Source organism: Oratosquilla oratoria, chromosome 11, assembly GCF_046742065.1.
Source record: "Oratosquilla oratoria isolate Oo_2021 chromosome 11, ASM4674206v1, whole genome shotgun sequence".
NCBI classification, from domain to species: domain Eukaryota; kingdom Metazoa; phylum Arthropoda; class Malacostraca; order Stomatopoda; family Squillidae; genus Oratosquilla; species Oratosquilla oratoria.
The window spans coordinates 58,946,468-58,971,506 of record NC_134787.1 but is presented as its reverse complement, the minus strand read 5'-3'; the positions used below and the strand labels follow the sequence as shown (position 1 = coordinate 58,971,506).

At 37.2% G+C, this 25,039-nt stretch overlaps 1 protein-coding gene across 2 annotated transcripts; it reads left to right on the top strand.

Moving 5' to 3' along the window:
- The first annotated feature begins 337 nt into the window (after positions 1–337).
- On the top strand, positions 338–24,652 carry LOC143029855 (protein ZNRD2-like). Of its 2 annotated transcripts, XM_076192964.1 has the most exons (7): positions 338–488; positions 13,069–13,241; positions 15,943–16,027; positions 17,506–17,642; positions 17,832–17,941; positions 19,864–19,950; positions 20,200–24,652. In XM_076192964.1, the coding sequence occupies exons 2-7, from the start codon at positions 13,083–13,085 to the stop codon at positions 20,396–20,398; spliced, it is 777 nt and encodes a 258-aa protein (XP_076049079.1). In that variant the 5' UTR covers positions 338–488; positions 13,069–13,082; the 3' UTR covers positions 20,399–24,652. The 2 variants fall into 2 exon arrangements, with proteins under 2 accessions (XP_076049079.1, XP_076049080.1); XM_076192965.1 differs by lacking the exon at positions 19,864–19,950.
- Positions 24,653–25,039: the final 387 nt, after the last annotated feature.

Below are 25,039 nucleotides of genomic sequence, written 5' to 3'. Positions count from 1 at the left end.
GTACTTTTATAAGACAAAAATAAATCGACAATAGTAGATAGAATAAGATCAAATATCTAAACATTTAATGCCCGTAAATATATATATGGAAGAAATTAAGATCAACTCGCAGGAAAATAAATAAATCTCTAAGTAATTATTTGAATAACTTGCTTCTTATATCATTACTTGCAAGAATATATATGCCATGCGTTCTAGATTTTATATTAGAACAATCTCATATGATTACAATGCTTATTCTAAAATGTAACTATATATTGTATTTCCATTACTGCATACGAGTATACAAACAACTAGTCTTAAAAAAAATATAGGTATTATCTTTAATATAATCATTGTCACAAATTTAATGTTTATAGAAACATTATCCCTGATTGTTTGTAATGCCCTATGAGAACGCTGTCATATGCCGAAGAATTACATTTACACTTTGTAAACAAGAATAAAAAGTGACGACACCTGCTAGATATTCTAGTTACATTTCTTCAGTAAGTAATAAGCTCGATTAATTGGAAAGTTTAGTATTGTTGTGTGTGACACTCAGCATGGGATTACGCTCTATCCAACAATTGTACAAAACAGCGCACATATTATGATATTTCTGAGAATGATTAGAAATCTTGAGTTAGAACTTGTTTAATTGATTTTTACTGACAGTTGCGATGTACGATTTATTCATAATATATTTATTTATCCACTTATTAGTTTATATATAATTTATTTTTCAATTGAATACTCAGTTTAAAAATCACTATATTAAAATTGTGAGGATTGCACAATAAATAATTCCACTCCCACCCAATTCATCGCCACCCACTCCACTCCCCACCCAATCCTCCCTGGTAAATTAAAGTACATCAACATAATATCTGTTTTTCTTGGTGGAAATCAGTAACGAAAAACCTTGCAATACACTACCAAACAGAGCTGTGACACAACCTTTGAGACACCATGCTTGTGTCATCTGTTACCCCATACAGTAACAATGACATTAATGACCTCTAGGGATACTAAATTCATACCCCATAGGTCAGATAGGACATTAAGTTAGGTTAGACTAGACCAATTTATTAGACTTCCATTACTTGTGATGGATCCATCATGGCCAGTCTCAGAACACGCTGTTCCCACATCTTTGCCCGTTTTTCTTATATAGGAGCTGGTGAACAATGCTTTTGGATGCAGTTCCCCTCAAAGTTGGGCCATGTGAGACTGGAGACTCCTCTGATATGTTCAACAAGAACTTGTCGAGTTTCATCTTGAAAACTTCTGTGTTGATACCTGACAGGTCTCAGATGTCCCTCGGGAGACAGTTGAAAAGCCCAGGGCCAGTACTATTGAAGCTCTCTGCCTGGATTGTCCTGATCCTCTTAGGGCCATTTATTAATGACCTACAGCAGGTTCTACCAAACCTGGGGTAATGTTGGCCATTGATGCCCTCCCCTTCATTTTGTGATGGGTTTGGTATAATACCTTCAAGGATTTTCCAGGTGTAGATGATGCTATATCATTCCTGAGATCATTGTAAGTAATACAACCTGTCTAGCTTCCTTGTAAAGATCCTCTGTGCCTGCTCCAATTCATGTATCTCCTTTACTTTGTGGGGAGACCACAGCTGACAATTATACTCCGTTTTTATACTAGTTACATGGGTCTTCCACAGGAGGGTTAGGTGTTCTGATTCTCTGGTTCTGAATGTGCAAAGGATCTAAGCACTCATTTTTCTTGCCACCTTGGCAGTGAGGTTTGTGTGCCTCAAAGCTGCAGTTATTATTGACCATAACTCCAAGGTCCCTGAGCATTTCCTTTTCTTCTAGTTTGTCTTCACCCACTGTGTAGTTGTATTCATTCAGGTGTTCATTAGTGCTCTATCTTATTACTTCACTTGCCCAGTTACATATTGTCTTCAGGTCACTTTGTAATTTCACTGGAGCCGCCCTTGTCTTGACTGATCTTGAAAATCTGGTGTCATCAGCGAATGATGAGACTTAGGACAAAGTTACCTTTAGGTCAGTATCATTTATCATTATCAGGAACATAAGTGGTTCTAGCATTGAACCTTGAGGTACTCCACTGATCAGTGATGATTTTCTTGACCTTGCACCTTCGACAACATCTGTTTGTTCTCTATTACTTAAGAATTCACTTATCCAGATCTCTGTTCTATCAGTGATTCCTGTGTTTTTTTGTTTGTGTAGGAGTACTTTGTGATCCACTCTATCAAATGCTTTTGCAAAGTCTAGATAGACTGTCAACATTTCTCCCTTTGCTTATATCATTCAGTATGTTTGTGTGGTGGCCTAGGAGTTGTGAGAGGCATGACCTCCCCTTTCAGAACCCGTGTTGCCTTCAATTTAACTGGTCAGTGGTCTCCAGAAATTTCACCAGCAACTTTCTGACAACCCTCTTGAACTCTTTGATGATGTGGGAAGTGAGCCAAATGGGCCTGTGATTTGACACTAACCTTGTGAGCCACCCTTAACCCCTTGAATACAATTATGCCTATATAGGCATCATGAGGTGTGAGTATATGAGGATGCCAGCATCACCTTCCTGATTATATTTATTTTATTCTGCGAACTGGCTTGATCACATTTTCTGTGGTCACTAACATTCTGGGTGAAAGAGAGTAAGTATAACAGCTATAGCTCTATATTTTATAATGCGTGTATTGTGATGCATCATCATACATCAGGCAGCTAATGTGCACACAAATATTTGACTTGTATTGAAGAGGTTAAAGATTGGGGTGATTTTTCATAGTTCTGTTGATTTCCTCCATAATTTGCTAATCGGTATTGCTAACTAGTGCCTTTTTGCAGTTTTTTAGTAATATTGTTGAGATGTGATCTAGACCAGCAGAGGAGTTCAATTTTATTTCATCTAAAGCCTGGCAGATGTCTTCAGGTGTAATGCACAAGCCATTGATAGTAATTTGTAAAAGATTTTCTTCGAGTGAAAGTAAGCATTTCTTCTTTAACCGGATTGTTAATGTGTGGAATTCGTTACCTTCCACTGTCGTTGAAAGTAACACAGTAACAACATTTAAAAATCACCTAGATGAATAAAATATTATCCCTTGCAATAAAAGGTCTGACAGCCTAGTATTTAATATAATTGGATAGGATAGTGGTAGCAGTAGTGTTAGTTCATCTTATATCCCCTAGTTGCCCTGTTTTCTTAACTGTAGCTTAGTATAGTAAACACAAACAGCCACGTTAGGGCCAGTAGGCCTGCCATTGTTTGTTCTTCCTTTGTGTTATCCCATTTCTGTCTTCAAAAGGGCCAATCTTTGCTCTGGTCTTCACTTTCTTGCAGGCATATGTATGAAAGTACTTGGGAGGGGTCCTTTTTTATGGCATTTACCACTTTGATTTCTTCATAGTCTCTTTTTCATATTAGTCTTAATTTTTGTTCTCTCATTTTTCCTCTATGATTACTTTGTTGCTAGTGCTCCATTTTTACTACGAGTCTCTGTATTAGTTTTGTTCTCATTCTCATTAAAAAAATTCTGTGCTGAAGTATCTCACCTACAAATATTATATTTTCTTTTTGGTACATACTTTTCACATATATCAGTGCATATGGACACAATTTTTTTTAACATGTCATCAATCAAGTCTTGGCAGCTCAAGACAGATCTGTGTACTTCCATTAGCTTTCCGTTAATCATGTTCCAGTCTACTTTCTCACTAAAAAAGTTTAAGTTCTTGAAATCTTTTACTTCAAACCCATTTGGTTCTAATTTTATGGCACTTATTTTGGGTAGGTTAATTTTCACTTCAATTAAGTTGTGGTCAGAGATGATGGTTCTTGAGATAGTCATACTATATAGGAACTAGCTCACTGTTTTTCATGAAAGTTAAATCTAGAATGTTTTTGGCACATGTTGGTTCCCTCACTATTTGATCTAAATGGTGAGAAACATAGAAAGGGAAGACTGATATATAGTAAAACGGACTTTGAGAAACTTAGGAAATTTTTTCTTAAAGTGAAATGGGAAAAATTCTACAAGGAAGAAAAATGGATGATTCTTACAAAAATCTACAAAGAAGGAGTGGATAAATATGTCCCAAAACAAAAACAGGAAAAGGTTTATATTAAATGCTGGTTTAATAGAAGGTGCAGTGAAGCAAAAGACAGAAGAGATAAAGCTTGGAAAAGATGGAGAAAAGACAAAAAACCTAGAAAGTGGCAAATATATATTAATCAAAGGAACGAATATGGAACAGGGAAGATAAAAGAAACTATGAAAAAGACAATAGAAAAATGTAAGGATCAGCCAAAACTATTCTATAGATATGTAAATGGTAAACTAAAAAATAAACAGGAAATAGTGAAACTATGCCAAGGGAATATGGAATACACAGAAGATACAGAAATGGCTGAAGTCATGAGCAAACACTTCAAGTTGGTTTTCACTAGAGAAAAAAATGCAACATTTGGATAAAGGGAGAGAAGTGAAATCTGCACCCTTGAAGGAAATAAGAGTAACACGGAAAGAAACAGTGGATCAAATAATGAACATAGATGTCAGGAAACCGCACGGCCTGGATGGAATAGCAAATTGGATATTAAGAGAATGTAAAGAAGAACTAATAGACAAAATATATAACATAATATGTTGCTCACTCAAAGAAGGAAAAATACCAGAAGACTGGAAAAATGCTGACATCGTACCAATTTATAAAGGAGGAAATAAGGTAGGCCCAAGAAATTATAGACTGGTTTCCCTTACAACTATGGTAGCTAAAATTTGCGAAAAAGTTATAAAAAGTAGATGGATAAAATATCTGGAGAACAAGATCCTATATCCAAGACAATTTGGATTTAGACAGGGAAGATCATGTACCACAAATTTGATCTGATTTTACTCAAGACTACTAGACATAACACAAGAAAGGGATGGATGGCCTGATTGTGTTTCTAGATCTACACAAAACTTTTGATAAAGTCCCTCACTAAAAAGTATTAAGAAAACTGGAAACCAAAGGAGGGATACAAGGTAAACTGCTGAAATGGATGGAGGACTTTTTGCATGGAAGAAAATGAGAGTAGTGCTCAGAGATAAGAGTTCTACTTGGAAAGAGGTAATTAGTGGAGTTCCACAAGGATCAGTATTGGCTCCAATAATGTTTGCTATGTGAATGACAGGGACAAGGGTGTGGAATGTTACATGAGCTACTTTGCAGATGATGCAAAATTGTTAGAGAAAGTGAGTACTGAAAGGGACTGTGACTCACTACAGAAAGATCTGAACAGGGTTTGGAATGGAGTCAGAAGTAGGAAGTGGACTTCAACAGAAATGTAGCATAATGGAATTTGGAAAAAGTAAAAAAAAAAAAAAAAAAAAAGGATATCAAGACGATATAAAATTGGTAAAAAGTAAGTAATGAAAGTGGGATCTGAAAAGGACCTGGGAGTGATCATCACAAAAGACATGTCCTCTGACAAACATAAAAACAAAATTGTTGGCAGAACCTATAACTTACTAAGATAAAAAAAAGTGGCTTTTACTTACTTGGATGAAGAAATGATAAAGAAAATACTAGTCACAGTGATAAGACCTAAATTGGAGTATGCAGCAACACTATGATCACCAAGTACTAAAAAGAATATAAGGAAAATTGAGAGAATCCAGAGAGCAACTACAAAGATGGCCCCAACACTAAAAAATGTCATATGAAGAAAGATTGTCAAAACTAGAACTACCGACTCTGGAACAAAGAAGAGAAAGAGGTGACTTGTTGACCATCTACAGAATTATGAGAGGTGTGGAAGTCCTTGATAGAGATGACTTACTAAATTGGGATAAGAGAAACACAAGAGGACATGGAAAGAAACTCAAAAAGGACAGTTATAGAAGAGACCTGAAAAAACAGCTTTCCCCACAGAGTGGTGGATGTATGGAACATACTAGATGAAACAATAGTGTGTGCAAAAACAATACAAGAATTTAAGAGCAAATTAGATATGGCGAGATACAGAGACAGGACACTATGGGAGTAGCTCCTCTTCCTGTAAGATACAACTAGGTAATACTCACACACACAAAGATTCTTGGTGTAATATACAATACATACATGTCATTCACACATATAAGGCTAAATGCACATCTAGACTCAATGCACAGATAACAATTACAGGTACAACATTTGGACAAAACAATGAAACGAATATTACAATATACAAATAATGCATATGCTCTGTGATGAATTATGATAGCCCCGCATGGGTCCCTAATCTCAGAGATCCACCTCAACACCCTTTAGACCATACAAAACAAAGCTGTCAAGTACCTAAAGACAATTACAGGCTGTATAGATACAACCACAGACCGTCTACACAATGAAACAAAAGTCCTCTAAGTCTAGGATCACCTTGACATAAGAGGCACACAGACACTTGCCACAGCCTCCACAAACACAACCCACCCTTTACATTACATAGCAGAACACTCATACATGCCAAGGAACATCAAAACAACACCCAAATACCCATACCCCACACATACTTTTTTCTCTTCCCCCACTATCACCTACACCAGTCTCTGGAAACATATCCATAATCTTATTGCTCCATCAACAAACTGAAAGACAGCACATTGCTGCATGCCAGACCCTCTAATATCCATCCCTCTGAATCCTCTTTCCACCATAAAGACAGAGTCCACCTAGCCAGACTGTGATGTGGCCATCATCCTGCACTTCTAGGCTACCAGAAGAGGCTGGATGACCGCATCGCAGATATTGTCCATGATGCAACAGTTCACCCCACACTATACAACAAATTATGAAGATTCCATTGTACACAACCAGTGTTTTTAGTCTTTCCTCATATGGTGTGTATGTGGAAGGGTTATATATAAATATTTCAGTAAACCGTACAATCAATTACATCATCAACCGAGTATACCACGACAACACCACACCTAAACTAGATATCCCAGAATCTACACTACACGGTCTGCTTGAATGCTGCACTGAAGAGGTCCCGTTCATTTGCCCCCATGGAAATAAGTACTGTACTGTCAAATCAACGGAGTGGCAATGGAATTCTCCCTTGGAGTTTTAATGGCAAACTTCTTCATGGGCAGCATAGAAAAAGAAGTATTCAGAAAAACAGAGAAACCAGACATTTACTGTCATTACATTGACAACATTTTCATAAAGACCAAAAACACTAGTGAAGCTGAAAAACTACGACTCCTACTACAAGAGACCTCTGATCTCAGCTTCACTAAGGAAGATAGTGTTGACGGAGCTTTGCCCTTCCTTGATATCCTAATGAAACAAACTGAATTTTCTTTTAACACAGAAGTTTACACCAAACCCACAAACCCTGGACATTGCCTTGATGGTTCTAGTGAGTGCCTTCAGAGATACAAGGACTCTATGACTGGTGCCTACATCTGAAGAGCACTCACCCACTGTAGCACATGGAAACAAGTACATAATGAAATCGAACAGTCCACCTAAGCACTAATCAATAATGGCGTCAATGAGAAAGAGATTAAACACCAAAGAAAATAATGGATGGCTGGTATAAAGATAATAGAAATAATCAAAATGCAGAAAAAATAACATCTATTATAGATCTATTGTCTCGTCAGTCTATAAAAAAGATGAGCGTATAGTGAAACATATTATAAAGAGGAATATCAAACCAACTAATCCTGAGAAAATAATCAACTTAGTGATCTATTATATAACAAGGAAGACCAGCCACTTCCTTCTTAAAAACAGCCTCCACCAAGAGGGAAAGGAACTTCAAAAAATCACATGTCATCTATAGGTTTACTTGTACATGAGGGAACTGTGAAGCCCTATCCTCTACCTATATTGGCATGACGACTATGAGGTTATCACGTCACCTTTCTTACCACCTGACATCAGGAGCCCCTAAAAATCATGCACAACATTAACAAGCCGCATCCTCGAAGAAAACTCCGAGATTTTAGAAATATGTACAGATGACAGATGCCTCCCAATCCTAGAAGCACTATACATTAAAAGAGTTGAGCCCAAATCTAAATATACAAGCACCTTAGGGCCCTCCCAAGCATGAGACAAATTGCCACTAATCCAAGCATGAGACATAAGCCCACAAATCAAAGCAGAGACAAAATGCCACAATCCCAAGCACAGGACATTTCTTCACAATACGAAGCCGAAGGCTTCCCCTAGTACATGACATTTCATCACTGCCTGAGTTACCAGGTAACCTCTTCCAGGCGACCGGTGATCTCCCCCATTAAAAAATAAGTACAGAAATTTAAGTATATATAGTGAAATAATTAAACATAACACTGGAATAATTCTTATCCTGACCAGATAGAATATTCCTTACAACTACTGAAGAAGGGTCTTGAACCCGAAATTGCGATATAGCAAACATGACCACCTACAGTGAAGTCATAAACCTCCTTTCAAAGGAACACAAATCCATAGTAAGACATATGGAAAATACATTAAAAGAATAATAAATGCACAATTAGCCATCACTTTCAATGAAGTATGTATAAGAGAAAATCTCCTGTCCATATATACTCTATATATATATATTTGATTTATATATATATACATATATACTCACACCCACACACACACACTTTCAACGAACGTTCGGCTTGACGAACGCTCTGAATAAAATTGCATATTGAGTATACCAACGCAAAGTGAAGTGCCTTTTTGTATTTTCAGGTGGGGGGGAATTGCTCGTGAGGCAGTGGGGAAAGTAAGGAAAGAGGAGAGTGGGGGTGGGATTACTGGGGAAATGGAAGGTAATGAGGATGTGGAGGACTTGGCCCAGGCAGACGGGCGGAAGGTCAACATGAAACGACCACCGGATGACGAAATGGCAAATAAAAATGTAAAGATTAGAAGTATAGAGAGGAGAAATACAGTAGAAAGTGACGAGAATATGTTCCAGGGATTTAAAGAGGGTGGGGGGGACACAACCCCCCCCAGACTGATAAGACTAGAGGAGAGAGTTGATAAGGTGATCGAGGACTTGGAACGTAAGTTAGGTAATGTAGGCTCCATTCTCCAAAGAATTGAAAGATTGGAACAACTAGAGAAGGCTAACAGAAACTTAACTGAAGAAGTAGAGGACCTAAAAAGACAGTTAGGAAATGTAAAGGAGGAGGAATGAGAAATTGAAGAAGAATAGTAATGAAAACAGTGAGAAAATAGCTACAGAAGCTAAAAATTGGAGAATAACTCCAAGAAGGGAATAAGGTTTCATTCACTGACATAGTCAAACAGCAATTGAAAGAACATAATGAAGACTCAGTTATTAAAGTGATGAGACAGAAGGAGAATATAGTAAGAGAATTAGCTGACAAAAAGAAATGTATAATTATATTAGGAATGGAAGAGAAACATAACCCAGATAGAACCGCAAGAATCAAGGAGGAAAATGAAAGGGTAAGCAGTTTATTAAAATTAGTCCAGGAAGATGAACCAGAAAATTTATAAAGTAAATTGAGTAAAATTTCTTAATAGGATAATATAGTACAGATAAGACCAGACCAATTAAGATTAAATTCAGGTCACAAACAACGGCAGAGAAAATTCTATCCAAGACAGGGAAACTAGCAACAAATGATCAATATAAAAAGGTATGGATAAAAAGAGAAATGAATAAGGAGGAAAGAGAGGCAGAAAAGCAGAAAAGAATTGAAGCTAAGGCAAAAAAAACGAGGAAAGAACGGAGTCAGAGAAAGAGAGATTCTATTGGAGAGTAGTGAACATGAAAATAAAGCAGTTCGACATACTAAAGAAAAACATAAGGGAAACAGAGAACACAATGGAAGTGGCAGAAAACTAAGAGTGTCTTAACACAAATATAGATGGATTGATAACAGATTGAATGAACTGAATGATTATTTGAAAGAAAAAGAACCGGACATAATGGGAATTGTAGAAACAAAATTAAAAAGGCCCACTACCACCCAACAGTGTAGGACATGATACATACAATTATTGGATTAGAAACAGAGAGAAAAAAACAAGGGGGTGGAGTTATGTTCCTGACAAAGAAGGATATAAAACGTGAAAGGTGTCATATATGGAAAGAATACAGTAGAGATGATTATGATAGAAGTGGAAGACCGAGATAAGAAGAGCAGAAAATTTGTGATCAACTATGTGCCTCCGAAAACCAGCCTCATGGGAGGAGAATGAACATAAAAGTATGTTAGGAGGACACAAAGATAGCATTAACTAAAATAATGGAAGACGGAGGAAGAATAGTTATGATGGGCGACTTTAATTGCAAAGAAATCTGCTGGGAAGAAATGACAGTAAAGAGTGGTGATGACTCATGGGGAAATGCTCTACTTGAGATGATTACTGACCATTCAATGACACAATGGATACAAGAGAACACTAGGTATAGAAATGAAGAAGAACCATCGAGGCTAGACTTAATAATTACATCTGAACCTAGAATAGTGGACAAGATTGAATATAAAACACCAATTAGGTAAAAGTGACCACATATTGATTGAACTGGAACTTAATGAAGAAAAATATATGAAAAGAAATGAACAATATAGAAAAGGAAGAATGATGTTATGAAAAAACAAACTTTGATAAAATAAGAGAATTCTTCCAACAAGAAAACTGGGAAGAAATATACAAAGAAGAAACATCAGTGGAAGAGAAATGGAAAATTTTTGACAAAGATTTACAAAGAAGGAGTGGAAAAGTCTGTCCCAAGACAAAAACAAGAAAAAGAATATGTAAAATGCTGGTACAACAAAAGTTGTAGGGAGTTAAAAGACAAAAGAGACAAAGCCTGGACCAGATGGAAAAAAGACAGAAGACCTGAAAAATGGAAATATATACTGGTTATAGAAATGAATATGTACAAAAGTGCAGAGAGGAAAAAAGAAAATATGAAAAAGATGTTATAGAAAAGTGTAAAGATCAACCAAAACTATTCTACAGATTTGTAAACAATAAAATTAAAAACAAAAAAGACTTTTAGAAATTAAGACAGGAGGGAGTTGAATACACTGAGGAAATGGAAATGGCAGAAATTATGAACAAACATTTTAAATCAGTGTTTACAAGGGAAAATATACAACCTGAAGAGATTGAGTGGAAGGAAAAAGTCCCCCCTATGGAAGAAATAGAAGTAACGAAGAATGAAAATATTGACACACTTGGGTAATTTTGATGTCAGAAAATCGCATGGGCCAGATGAAATAGCAAACTGGATTCTGAAAGAATGTAGGAATGAACTGGCAGACAAAATACATAGCATAATAAAGCAGTTCCTTAAAAAGAAGGAAAAGTTCCAGAAGATTGGAAAAAGCAAATATAGTACCTATATATAAAGGAGGAAATAAAGAAGAACCTACCAACTATAGACCAGTCTCTCTAACAAGTACAATAGCAAAAATATGTGAAAGAATTATCAAAAGTAGATGGGTAAAATACTTGGAAAAAAACAACGTACTAAATCCAAGGCAATTTGGATTCAGACAAGGACGATCATGCGTCACCAATTTAATATGTTTCTATTCAAGGCTAATAGATATAATACAAGAAAGAGATGGATGGGCTGATTGTGCATTTCTAGACCTAAAAAAAGCTTTTGACAAAGTACCACATAAGAAGTTGCTTAAGAAATTAGAATATGAAGGAGGAATACAAGGTAAATTTGCTAAATTGGATGGAAGACTTTTTGCAAGAAAGAAAAATGCGAGTAGTGATAAGAGATCAGCACTCAAAATGGAATGAAGTAATAAGCGGTGTCCCGCAGGGAACAGTTCTGGCCCCAATAATGTTTGCTATATATATTAATGATATGGATGAAGGAATTGAAAGCTATATGAGCTTCTTTGCAGATGATGCAAAATTACTGAAAAGAGTGAAAACTGAAGAAGATTGTGAATCACTACAGAGAGATCTAAATAAAGTACAAGAATGGAGTAGGAAGTGGGAGATGGAGTTAAATACAAAAAAGTGTAGTATAATGGAATTTGGAAAAAGAAAAAACAGAATAACAGGATCATATAATTTGGGAGAAGAAGGAATAAAAAGAGTAGAAAATGAGAGGGACCTGGGAGTCATTGTTATGAATAATATGTCACCTGAGAAACATATAAATAAGATTTTTGGAGAAACTTATAATTTAATAAGAACAATCTAAGTGGCATTTACATACCTGGATGAAGAAATGGTGAGGAAAATCCTAGTCACCCTGATAAGACCAAGATTGGAATATGCAGCAACGATATGGTCACCAAGTACAAAAAAATGTATAAAAAAACTTGAAAGAATACAAAGAGCAATTACTAAACTGGCACCAACACTCTCAAACCTATCATATGAAGAGAGACTACAAAAACTTAAAACTACAGACACTAGAGCAAAGAAGAGAAGAGGAGATTTGATAGCTATTTACAGAATCATGAAAGGCATAGAAATTACTGATAGAGAGAATCTGATAAAATGGGATGACAGAAATACAAGAGGACACGGAAAGAAAATAAAAAAAGACAACTATAGAAGAGATTTGAAAAAGAACAGCTTTCCTCACAGAGCAATAGACAGTTGGAACAAGTTAGATGAGAAAGTGGTGTGTGTGCAAAAACAATACATGAATTTAAAAAATAGTTTAGATAAAATGAGATATGAAGACGGGACCTCACGAGCATAGCTCCCCTTCCCGTAAAATACAACTAGGTAAATACAGATACAGTATATATGTCACAAATTAAGTGAAGCAGCCTTGCTGTGGATGTACTGTGTCTTGTGGCATTGCTTCAGACCCAGGGCAGTGGGTGGGATACAGGAATGACCCATCATCCATGAGGAGCTAAAATGAGAGGGAGAAAAAAGGTGGTGGAGGGGAGTGGAATGGATAGGAGTAGGTACATGCCTTTGACTTGGCTATCTTCCTTATAAGGGGGAAAAGCTCTTGGTATACAGATAGTATATAGATATATGTGTGTGTATATATATATATATATATATATAAATATATATATATATATATATATATGTATGTATATTTATTTATATATTTATATTTTCCAATTCATGTTTACAGACTTAAAACCAACAATGGCTTCTAATGATGACAACAGTTGGACACCTCCTTCCGAAGCAGAATTGAAAGTCATTGAGGCACGGCGGGAAAGGAACAACAAAATCAGTGCACTGATGGGACAATACCTCCTGAAGGGCTACAAAATGTTGGCTTCGGCATGTCCAGTCTGTGATGTAAGTTCCTCTCCTCAATCCTAGATACATTTTCTTATCAGCATATGCATGTTTACCAATTAAGGGAATGAGATATTAACTAATACTCTGCTTTGTATTCTAATAATATCTTGTATTTATTTTTTATTCTGATGTTTAAGTTTAAAACTCTAACCCTATGGTGATCTTTATGGGAAAGTGATCTGAGGGGAGATCATGGATGGTTTCCTGTGCTGTATGTAACAGGAAAGAGAGTGAGCACAGTGTTATGTCTGGGGATATTACTTGTTGTTTGTGAAGTTACCTAGTGGGATGTTTGCTGGAGTTTGATTTATTTAGGTAGGGGAAGTTGTTTTAGTAGAGTAGAACATCTGTTCTTGACCACAATCTGTTTCAGAAAACTGTTTCAGAACCATATGGCTGAGGACCAAAACAAGTTTACTAATTTACTGGATAGAGTTTTATCATGGTGATGTTTTTCCACAAAACTTTGAATTTTGCCCCATTTTCCATTTTTCTCTGATCAGGTTGGTCGAGAACCAATATTTTAGTTGACTGCTGATGCAAAAGATTTTCAAATTTTTGGTCAAGAACTGATTTGTTCAATTTAGACATTGAAGAACCTAGGTTCTACTGTATTTTGTTTTTTCTTTGGTCTGCTGTTTGTGTATGTAGCCACATTGGGTGTGCATTCATTTCACCTGCCAATATGTGATTTGTTTGTGCATTGAGAGGGAGTTGAGGAGTTAGCCTTAGGGGTTGACATGGAGGGTGGTATGTCAAAATCTATGATATTGTATATGATTTTATTTGTGTTTGGATTGTGATTATTTTTTGTTATACATTAGTGACCATTTAGCTTCTTTTGTACTGTTGGAGAAGGGTATGCTGTTGTGTAATTTTTATGAGTCCATCTTTTGGCAAGATTTGTCTGCCTGATTGTGGTGTGATCATTGAATGTGAGTAATGTGGTATGAAGTATTATTTTGGTTTCCAGATAAGTGCTCTATGCATGTTGTGTCTGTAAAGGAATTGTTGGAGGTATGCATGTGCTCAATGCTTCTTTCACCCTATCCATCCATCTCATCCTCAGTCGTTCCTTCAAATTCACTCCCTCAACCTCTGCCTTTTACACCTCTTTTACTAATCTTTCTTCACTCAGTCTTCCCATGTGTCCAAACCATAGCAATACTCTTAAATCAGCCCAATCTCCCATCTCCTTTTCCACTCCAGCTCTCCTCCTCCCCTCCTTGTTTCTCACTCTAGTCCCGTGTTCATTAACCTCACCTTTACCTCCTGCACCACCCCATCCATGTATACATTGAACAGCCATGGTGACATGATACATCCCTGTCACAGACCCATCTTTAATTCAAACTACTTGCACTCTTCATTTCCAATTCTAACACAGAATCTACTACTCTCATAAAAACTCTTGACTGCCCTTAACAGCTTTCCCCCAATCCCATATATCTACAATACCTCCCACAGTGCCTGTCTACCCTGCCATAAACCTTTTCCAAATCCATAAAGGCCCAAAAAATGTCCTTACCTTTTCCTAAAGTTTTCTCACACATCTGCCTTACCACAAAAATCTGGTCCACACAACTCCTAACTTTCCAAAACCCATTCTGTTCCTTACCAATTACTCTTCCTTTCCTAATCCTCTCATTTAAAACCCTCCCATATGCCATCCCAACTATACTGAACAAACTGATCCCTGTGAAACTACTACACTCACACTTGTCCCCTTTTCCCTTGTAAAACAGAACTGTACTGTCACTCCTTCAGTCCTCCTGCACTCTACCCTCCCATAGACACATATTAAGCGACCTCACTAGTCACGCCACTATTACTGTACCTCCTTTCTTCAGACACTCCGCATGACACCCATCTAACCCAGGTGCCTTACTCTCATAATTTTCAAAACTACTTACACCTCATCTTTTCTTATTTCTCATCCATTTTCTTTTCCCATCACCATAATTTTCCTAGCACCTTCCTCTGCTACCACTAATCCCTTCCTCCCCTCCATACTCAACAGCTTTCTAAAATATTCTGCCCACCTTTCCCTTACCACCCCCTCTTCTATTACCATCTGTCCGTCTGTGCCTTTTACCTTTTCTTCCGAGAGGACGGGGAGAAACGGGGATGGGGAGAAATCCCTTTGGGCGGCGTCAAATTTTGCTCACACATACTACCTCACCCCCCATCCCCCCACCCATTCCACCTCATCCAATCACAACATCATCCATATACAACCTTTTTCTTTGTACTGATCATATGTTTCTTGAGGGGACAACCAAGGATGAGATGGATGGATGTGGTGAAAGGGGCTTTGAGCAAGAGGGGAATGTCTGTTTAGCAAGGAAGGGAGAGGGCAGAAGATAGGAGTGAGTAGAGAATGGTTGTGTATGGATGATACTTTGATGCAACCCAAAGGTATATTCTCCCCATCTTCTCTCTTTTCTATCAGTCAAGCAAGGAAAGGAGGGTGTGGGGGACGAGGGAGAGTGGGGAGTGGTTGTGTGTGGATGATATTTTGATGCAGCAAGAAGGGATTTCATCCAGTCTTATCTATCACATAAGAAGATGGAGAATGGGGGGTTGCTGGTTAAATGAAGTATTTACTGTGGATGTACTGTCTCATGCTGCATTGCTTTTTTTGTATACTAAATATGTATTTCAATGAGATTGTAACTAATGTAATCATCCTTTACAGTGTGTCCTTCTTGAAGACCGTCAAAAAAATAAATATTGCATTGGATGCTGTGAAGTTGATGCAGATACTAGAAAGGACAACCCAGGTATTGATATGTTTTTTAGTTTTACTAACTCGAGAGCTTTATTTCTCTTCCCCTGCAAGATTTTATCAGATTCCTATCAATAAATCAATCTCTTGACCTGGTCTCTCTTGGAGAAGACCCATGTCTTCCAAGAAACCAACAATAGCCCCCAGGCAGGACCATAAGTCACGGAAGAAATATTGTGTTGTCTGATGATTATTAGTTTTGGGCATTGTAGTATGAGGTGCTCTGTGTGTTATGTCTGCATCTGGGGCAGTTTGAACCTGTGACCAGGCCTGTTCTGTGCTGGTATAGTTTTACTGACAGTTGGGGTCCTGAGAAGAGGTGTGTTAGTGTAATTCTAGTTTGGTGTGGGAGGATTTTCTCTGTGGGAATTATCTGAGGGTTGTTTGAGTACTGAGTTTAGCAATCTTTCTTGAAGGGCTTGTTTAGTTATCTGGATGTGAATGTGTTTCTGTGTGGATGTTTTACATGGTTTATGTGGTGGGTTGTGGTAGATAACTGAGTGTAATAATGCTTGTGTAGTTTTTTGTTGCTTTCTGTTGGTGGTATTTGTGAGATGTGGTGTGAAGGGTCAGTTTTGTATAGGGTTTCGCATAGAATTGTGTTCCTTTCATTTTCATGTGATGTTCTATTGGGAGGATTTTGGTTTCTGTATGTAGGTATCTGATACAGGTGATTTTGGTGCATCTTGTCGTCGTTCTCTAGGTTGTCTGACCGAGCAGTCCCGTCTCCCTGAAGAACACCACAGCTGGAATGGAGTTTTCCCCTGAAATCCTTTATAGAGTGTGTATTGTTATTGGTATGCATGATTGTGTACATTGCAGTCTTCCATGATGTGTTATATAGTATGGGGTGAAGTGTTACATCATGGGCAATTGTCTGCAGTGCAGTCATCCAGCCTCTTGTTGTAGCTTAGAAGTGCTGAATGGGGGCCATATCCTGGTATTACTCTCGATGCTACATTCTGAAGGAGTTTAAATGTGTTTGAGATGAAATGTCTATGAATGGGTTACAAGGTTGGATATAGTGAGAAACAAAGAGGTGAGGAGGAGAGCAGGGATGGAAAAGAAGCTGGTAGATAGGGCTGGTGAAAGAGTATTGTGATGGTTTGGACACATGAAAAGAAAGAGTGAAGAAAGATTAGCAAAAGAGGTGTGGAAGGCAGAGGTGGATGGAGTGAACTTGAGGGGACAACCAAGGATGAGGTGGATGAATGGAGTGAAAGGGGGAAGAGGGTAATCTCTGTTGAGGAAGGAAGGGAGAAGGCAGGGGATCGAGTGAGTGGAGAATGGCTGAATATGATGTGCTTCATAATACTGCAGAGTGCCTCATAGACTGGAAAAGGAAAATGTTCATCATCACTTCCCTAGAGTTTATTAACTAACTTGAGAAGAGTTGTACAAAAAAATTCTGATTCCTGTCCACACTTATTTGACAAGATCACTCAGGTTAAAAAAGTATTCCTTACATTTTAGCTGTAAGTGAAGAAGCAGCTAGAAGAACAGTAGCTGAAATAGAGCATAGGCAGTCTTCACGTGATAAGAGTGAAGAACGTTGTGAAGGCAACTCTAGAAATATAACAGTATCATCACATTCACACAATGACTTTCAGGTATTGTAGTCCAAACCATTATCATATAACTGATTAGCCGCTGTAATAATTATCACAATAGGTTAAGAATTTTAGGGATTTATTAAGTGAATTTAGCATGAAAACTAATATATGTGGGATGTATGTTTGTTTGTATTATAGTCTATTATTGAAGATAATTAGGAACTAACATTTTAACATTTTAAATAGGAACCTCCTCGAGTTGGCATTTTCAACACTTTACTTGGCAGAGGACAACAAAGACATAAAGATATGGTGCATAAACAAGTCAATGGAATAGAAGAGCCTTCAAGAAAGAGGTAATGTGCAACATACAAATAAGATGCTTGGTAATTACATTCAGTGTCCTATCTGTCAATGTTTTTTCATAAACCATCAAGAACTCGTTGATCTCCAACCAGACTGATAGTAAACCATCTACATTAGCGTAAGCTACTTTTAGTTTTCTTGTGATCTATTTTCTTCAACCATTTTACCTTGCCATATATTGTCTGACATTTGCCTGGCCCAAACTTTTGTTGAGTACTGTATATAAAACGGTGTTCAACCTTTTTTTTCCGCCCCACATGCCCTTTTGAGCATTCATAGCATCAGACGTGTACCCCTTCCCTTTTGTGATAAGTGAAAAAAATATACAAAATAACATGTTGTATATATTTGTAAGTAGTAAAGTGAAGGAGTATATCTTATAATCAGTATAGTAAATGCAAACATACAAAATATACGGAATGATAATGATATGGTTTAATGTCACAAACTCCCCGTATTGGAAAGCTAGGACGGTGCCCCTCACAGAGGACTTCGTAGCATGTAATTTAATGAACTATGCCCTTGATTCAACTTTGCTTATGGCAGGGTTTGAACTGCCATCCCCTTGACCCTCACCACAAATAAAAATGTTCTAATCCGTTCGGCCAGCGAGCTTCCTTGTACCTGCTTTGGCAGTACATGTACTAAAATTAGAACAATATAGGGAAATAATGATAAAAAACTTATGCATTTATTTATGTATTTTATTTGTTATTTACATTATCAGTTTTTATTTATTATTTTATTATTAATATGATTTTTTTTCGCATCCGACCTAGATATGGATCAAAAGGTCTCCTGTCGGTATGCTCCGCCTTTGTAATCCTTTGTAAACTTTATTTGCCAAGCTTATCCATTCAGTGCATTCCCCCTGATAAATCTTTGGTATAATCCCAGGGGTACACATACCCCAGGTTGAAAACCCCTTATTTAGAAATAGGGTTTTAGTATGTTTATTTTCTTGCTGATTGTCTATATCAGATCTTTGATGTATGGTCTGAAAATAAAATTAATATCAAAAGAAAGGCCTAGAACTTTTGGGTTCTATTTCACTAGAAAGGTTTGGCAGTTTGATTTTACTATTTGAATCTAAATCATTGTCCTTGTGCATCTAAATAAACATCAATGTTTGTAGCCACAGTGATGGGTTATTTCATAAGGTCATTTGTGTAAGTAAGTGTTTTCGTTTTATGTTCTAGATCTGGTTTTGAGAAATCTCACGAAAAAATTCAATAACGTAAGTGAGAATCTTGCTCCTTGGAGAACTCCCTTATACAATTTTTTGGCCCAAGAAATTTGGTTGTTTTGGGCTACTCTGCACTGTCTGTTTAGAAGTTTATTTGTTATTTCTTTTCATTGTGGTATCTGTCCCTATGATCTTTAATGATAGTATCTTATCAAATGCCTTGTTCTTGTCTATTGGTGCCATAACCATTCTCTCTTGTAGTGCTTGTTTGTTGAATCTCTCCAACATATATTAGGTGATGTTTTTGAGAAGTGTGCTGGTGGAATGTTCCTTAAATTCATGTTGGTTCAGAATGGTAGGTTGATTATTTATGTTCCTACTACTGATCTTTCCATCAGTTTGGATATGGTGAATAATAGTGAGAGTGGTCGATAGTATGCTGGGTTTTCAAGTGCTTTGTTTGGTTTTAATGTGAATATTATATGAGTTCTTTTTCTTGTTAGAATTTTATTGTACATTCATGAATGGTTGAAAGTATCAGTGAAGGCTGCATTTGGGCTGAAGTGTTTTAGATGGATGTTTGAGTATATGTAATATATAAAAAAAAATATATATATTATTATTATTATTATTATTTTTTTTTTTTTTTTTTTTTTCATGTTTCAAAAACCTGCCATAGAAATTATCAGACCTAGTTGTAATCTACTTTTCTTTTCCATAAATTAGGCAAAAAATTATGTGTTCCTTCAAGCAAACATCTCAAGACAGAGGTTGCAGAATCTTTAATGGTTCAGTCCAGTTTTGTCATAAAAGGTAATTCTTTTTATTTCAGTGATTTGGTTTGCTGATGAACCACCCTAGTTTGGTGTAAATTCAAGTAGAACTGCAAATGGAGTTATGCTTGAAGAATCCAGCTCTAGATAAATGTAATCCATTTTAATCAGATTTACTTTCAAACTAATTAATGCACTGTACAGTACATTATTTTTCTTATTTTCAGATTCACATGAATATTCTATATTCCTTTGATAATAAATATATTTATTTTTCTGATTGTTACAGATATACTCAACAAAGTGATGAGATAAATAAAGGCATTGAAGCTGCAACAAAAGCCCTAAGTCAAAAGCTTATCTGGGTTGCTCAGCAGTTGGAGGCTACCAATGGAGTTACAGAGGCTCATCAATTAGCATCACTAGTCAAAGAAACCTGTGAAGCTCTTTGTAGTCTCAAAGCTCTCGCATATCAAGAAGAATGTTAACGAGTATATGAATGTTATCGTATGGAATTACTTATGCTTGCATTTCATAAAACCAGAAACCCAGTCTAATTTTGTTGGAAATTATATTCCTGTTGGTCTTCATTTTAACCCATATCCATTGACACCAATACAGCAGATTTAATTCACTAATCTAATGCCAGGCATTTGTACTCGGCTAGGGGACATCTTCGAAGGGAAGGGATTAGGACTACCAAGATGAACAGGAACCCAGCAACTATAATTAACCCCTTTGCCACAGTGATGTATTGTGTGGATGTCAATAAGAATAAGAAATAAAATAATCACACATGGTGATCCCACTAGATGAACATTAGAAAAAACCATCCCCTAATGTATTTCTCCAAACCCCATCAACACCCTAACCTCAACCTGGAGGTGCATGATTCACTTCCTGGACAGGGATCAAATTATAGTTCCACCATTTTTCATTTGAGAGCTGACAATTGGCATTGCTTCAGTTATAACGTAACCCAGTGAGGGCCCAAGTATGGGTTGCTGCTTACTGTGATCGTGTGAAATGCATGTGAAAATCACCTCTCTGTTGTTCATCTTTAAAATTCATTGACACTTGCTTCTGTCATCAAGGTGCATTCAGTCTCTAGACCAGGCCTATGATCTCTTATCAACCCTGACTATTTTCTCCCCACCATCATCTTCTCCCTTTCCTTATGCTCCATCTCCTCATACTCTTCCTCCTCTTCCTGCTAGTCAGTAACATGAAAACGGACTACACAAGCTGGAACTACCACCAGTAAAAGAGTCTTGACAATAAGTAAAACTATCACCTAAAACATCTGGCCATAGCAGTAAAAACCCCAACAGAAATCTTGAACCACTCCAGGTCACACAGTGATATCCCAACAGTCTGGAAGAGCATATATAATCATCCTTAAACCAAATAAAGTAGCAGAGAATCCAGCTTCTTATACATACATATACCAAAGGCTCTTTTTCCCCTTACACGGGAGGTAGCCAAAAGAAAAAGGCATAGGAACCACTCCCACCCATTCCATCCCCTACATACTCCACTCCCCTCTACCCTCTTCCCTCCCTCTTATCTTGGCACCTCCTGGTTGATGGGTCATCCCTGCATCTTGTCCACTGCCCTGGGTCAGAAGCAGTGTCGTTTCTTACAGACCCATTTCTCTACCCTCAACCACATAAAATCTAGTGGAAAGGTTGATCACAGAAAGAATCAGAATATACATACATACCTTGCCAAATCAGCATAGATTCAAAGGTTATCCTACCAGCTCACTGCTTACAAACCTCACCCAGGAAACACTGAAGGGCTTCAACAAAAATGTACCACCTGACAGAACAATAATAGTGGCAGTTGCCCTAAGCAAGTCTTTTGACATTCTTTCAGGACATATGATATCAAATATGATCATAGATAAGGAGATGACCAGCAGATGAGAAATGGTTGGCAAACTTACTAACTGGCTAGGAATGCAAGGTATCTGAGAACAATCATCTATCTATAATAAATAAAAATGTGCAGTGGGGTTCCCTAAGGAATAATACTATTACTATAGCTGTTTAGCCAATTCATACATGACCTCCCTAATCTAAACCTGGAGTTCAAAACCAAAGTACTCACAGACAGAGATAATAATAACATATGAACACCATTTGTTACTCCCATAACCTTCATCCTATACATAAAGGATCTCACTGTGAAGGTAAATTAAGAATTTGAACATTGTAACAGGCACAGAATTTGGACAAAAAGGAATTCTTTACCAAAGGTGCCTTCCATCTTTTAAAGGGAATGGCTGAGTAAAAGCACACATCCACTTCATACACATTAAAACCTACTTGAAGACCCTCCCATCTTGACACATTTCGGATGAGAGGTTACCTCTATTTCCCACCACACTGCTTAGGTTGGAAGCAATGAAAGAAGGCACAATACTTCCACATCAGGGCCCAACAGCCACAGCTAGTTTAGCCCCCTCTTCATTCACACAAAATTCTTTATGGAGCAGATAAGAACATCTCTTCAGGTCAGGTTAGGTCATCTTTTCATCCATTTGCAATTCCCCACTATTCACTCCTATGTTTTGCACTCTATTTCCTGCTCAACAGACATTCTTTGTCCATCCAAGGACACCTTCACTTCATCCATCCACTTTGTTCTCACTGTTGCTCTCAAGTTCACTCCATCTGCTTCAGCTTTTCATACTTTTTTACTAGTCTTTCCTCATTCCTTCCTTCCACAAGACTGAGCCATCACGGCATTTTTTTTATTTGTGCAATCAGACAATTGGCTATCTTCCTTATAAGGGGGAAAAAGCCTTTGGTATATATATGAAAATACAATCAAACATCTCTTTTCCCATCCCTTTCTGCCTCACCTCCTTATTTCTCGCTATCTTTTCTTGTAACACCTATTATATTTCTCAAACACATTATCTCAAAAACATTCAGGATCTTCTTTTCTACCTCTCCTGTGGCATGAATACAATCACTTCTTTGTACAACCTCTCTGCATTCATCCCCAACTACCTATCTCTCATAACACTTCATTTCACCCAGCCATTTACTTCACCTCACACCAAATCTAGAGCATAATACCAAAGCATTCACCTATGCAGATGAGTTAATGATAGTATGCTAGTGCAGCAACTACATAGAAGCTGTTGAGAGTACCCAAACATACCTAGGTAAACTAGATTAGTGGCAAAAACAAAAAGAGAAAAAAATGGAAGCATCCCTTCAAAAATTATGTTTGTTTTCTGTCTGTTGTGAGTGTGTCTCTAAGACAGTCTGGCAAATTGTTGGCTAACTGTAAACATGAGATGTGATTGGCTGATGCAGCAACAGCTGAAGAGCATTGTGTAATACTACAATTCAGTTTACAACATTACAGTCTTGTTTTTGTCAGGAACAGCATGTATTATCATAAGCATATTTTCACTAGTTTACTGGGTCAAGTTATTTCAGTTGAGAGTGGATGTTTTGGACTTGTCTGAGGGTGCTGAGAGGTCTGCATTGGCTGTGGGTAAGACTGTAGACCAGGTCTAGTGATCAGCTCTTGAGGTCTGTTTATTCAGAATGTTAGCTTTAACATTTTTTGTGTAAGTTTTGTGTCGTTGAAAATAACTTTTCATTTGATGGATCAGTGGTTATTGAAGTTAGCTGTGCTCACCACTTAATAGGACTGTCTGGATTACTCCTCAGTTTTATGAACTATATGAATTTAATTATGGCTTATGCCAGATGATTTCAATAAGATTGGAAGACTATTGTAGCAGAGGAGGTTAAACTTCACCATTTAATGTCAGGCGTACTATGAAAGACTGCTTTAGGTAGAAATTGATTATCTTTATAAATTTTATATGATAGTATTTCTTTACCTATATACCAAGAAGCTCCTTCCCCCATGTAAGGGAGGTAGACAGCCAAGCCAGGCACCCAGCCCACATCAGTCAACACCTTTTTGTTCCCCTTTTAAAAATCTTTTAGATCTTTGTGGATGAAGAACCATTTCTTTCCACCCACCCATTGCCTTTGTCATAAGTAATGCAGCACTTCCACAGCAAGGTTTAATAGCTGAAGCTAGTTTACCCCCACTGCTTCATTCATATGGTGATCCTCCCTCCTCATCCCCTCAAAAGTAAATAGAGAAGACAAGGAGACATCCCTTTGGGCCTGACCAATTTATCATCCATTCATAACAATTCTCAGCTCACACCTATCTCCCACCTCCCATATTACCTAAGGCCTCCTTCGCCCCATTCTTCCCTCCCATTGTCGTCCCCTCAAGTTCATCCCCTCCAGCACTACCACATTATTTTTGCTATTTTTGCTTAACCCATTCTTTCCATAAGCTCAAACTATCTCGGTATTCTTTGAGCAACTCTATTGCCAGTTCCCTTTCCCACCCCTTGTTTCCACCTCATTTCCTGGTTTTTTACTATCTATCCTCATAATCCCTACAATACTTCTCAGACACTCTATCTCAAACATGTTTCAATTTCTCCTTTCTGCCTCCCTTACATTCCAAGTCTCTGCTTCATACATTGTTGTAGGCACAATCACCCCTTCGTATAGTCTTATCTTTGCACTCATCCCTAGATAGCTATTTCTTCTGATACAGGTATCTATGGATGGATGCAAAATGAAGACTATATGAAGGGGTGATTTGTGAAATAAAAGAAATTTATATCTGTGTGTGTATATGTACATATATATATATATATATATATATATATATAGAGAGAGAGAGAGAGAGAAAGTACTTTTCTTTTTAAGGTTGTCCTAATACTTCACACTGTAATGCTTTGTTGTAAAGTAATAGGAGTATATTTGAGGCATATCAGGCAAGCATAGAGAGCAGGAAGAAAGATGAGGAAGTGAGTGAGCCTGACATTTGAACGGGAAATCTTAGGGGATACTGCAGCATCCTTTACCCTAGCATTCTTATAACATTTCTGTCCCACAAATCTTTAAACTACACTGTTATATTAGGCTATGACATGACATTCACATATTATTTTTCAAGTATAAAAGTGGCATTAGCAACAAGCATGTCATAAGAAACATCATGTAAGGATGAATCTTTTATTCATGGTGCAATAGTCTGCTTGAGAGCTTTATCAAGTACATATACAT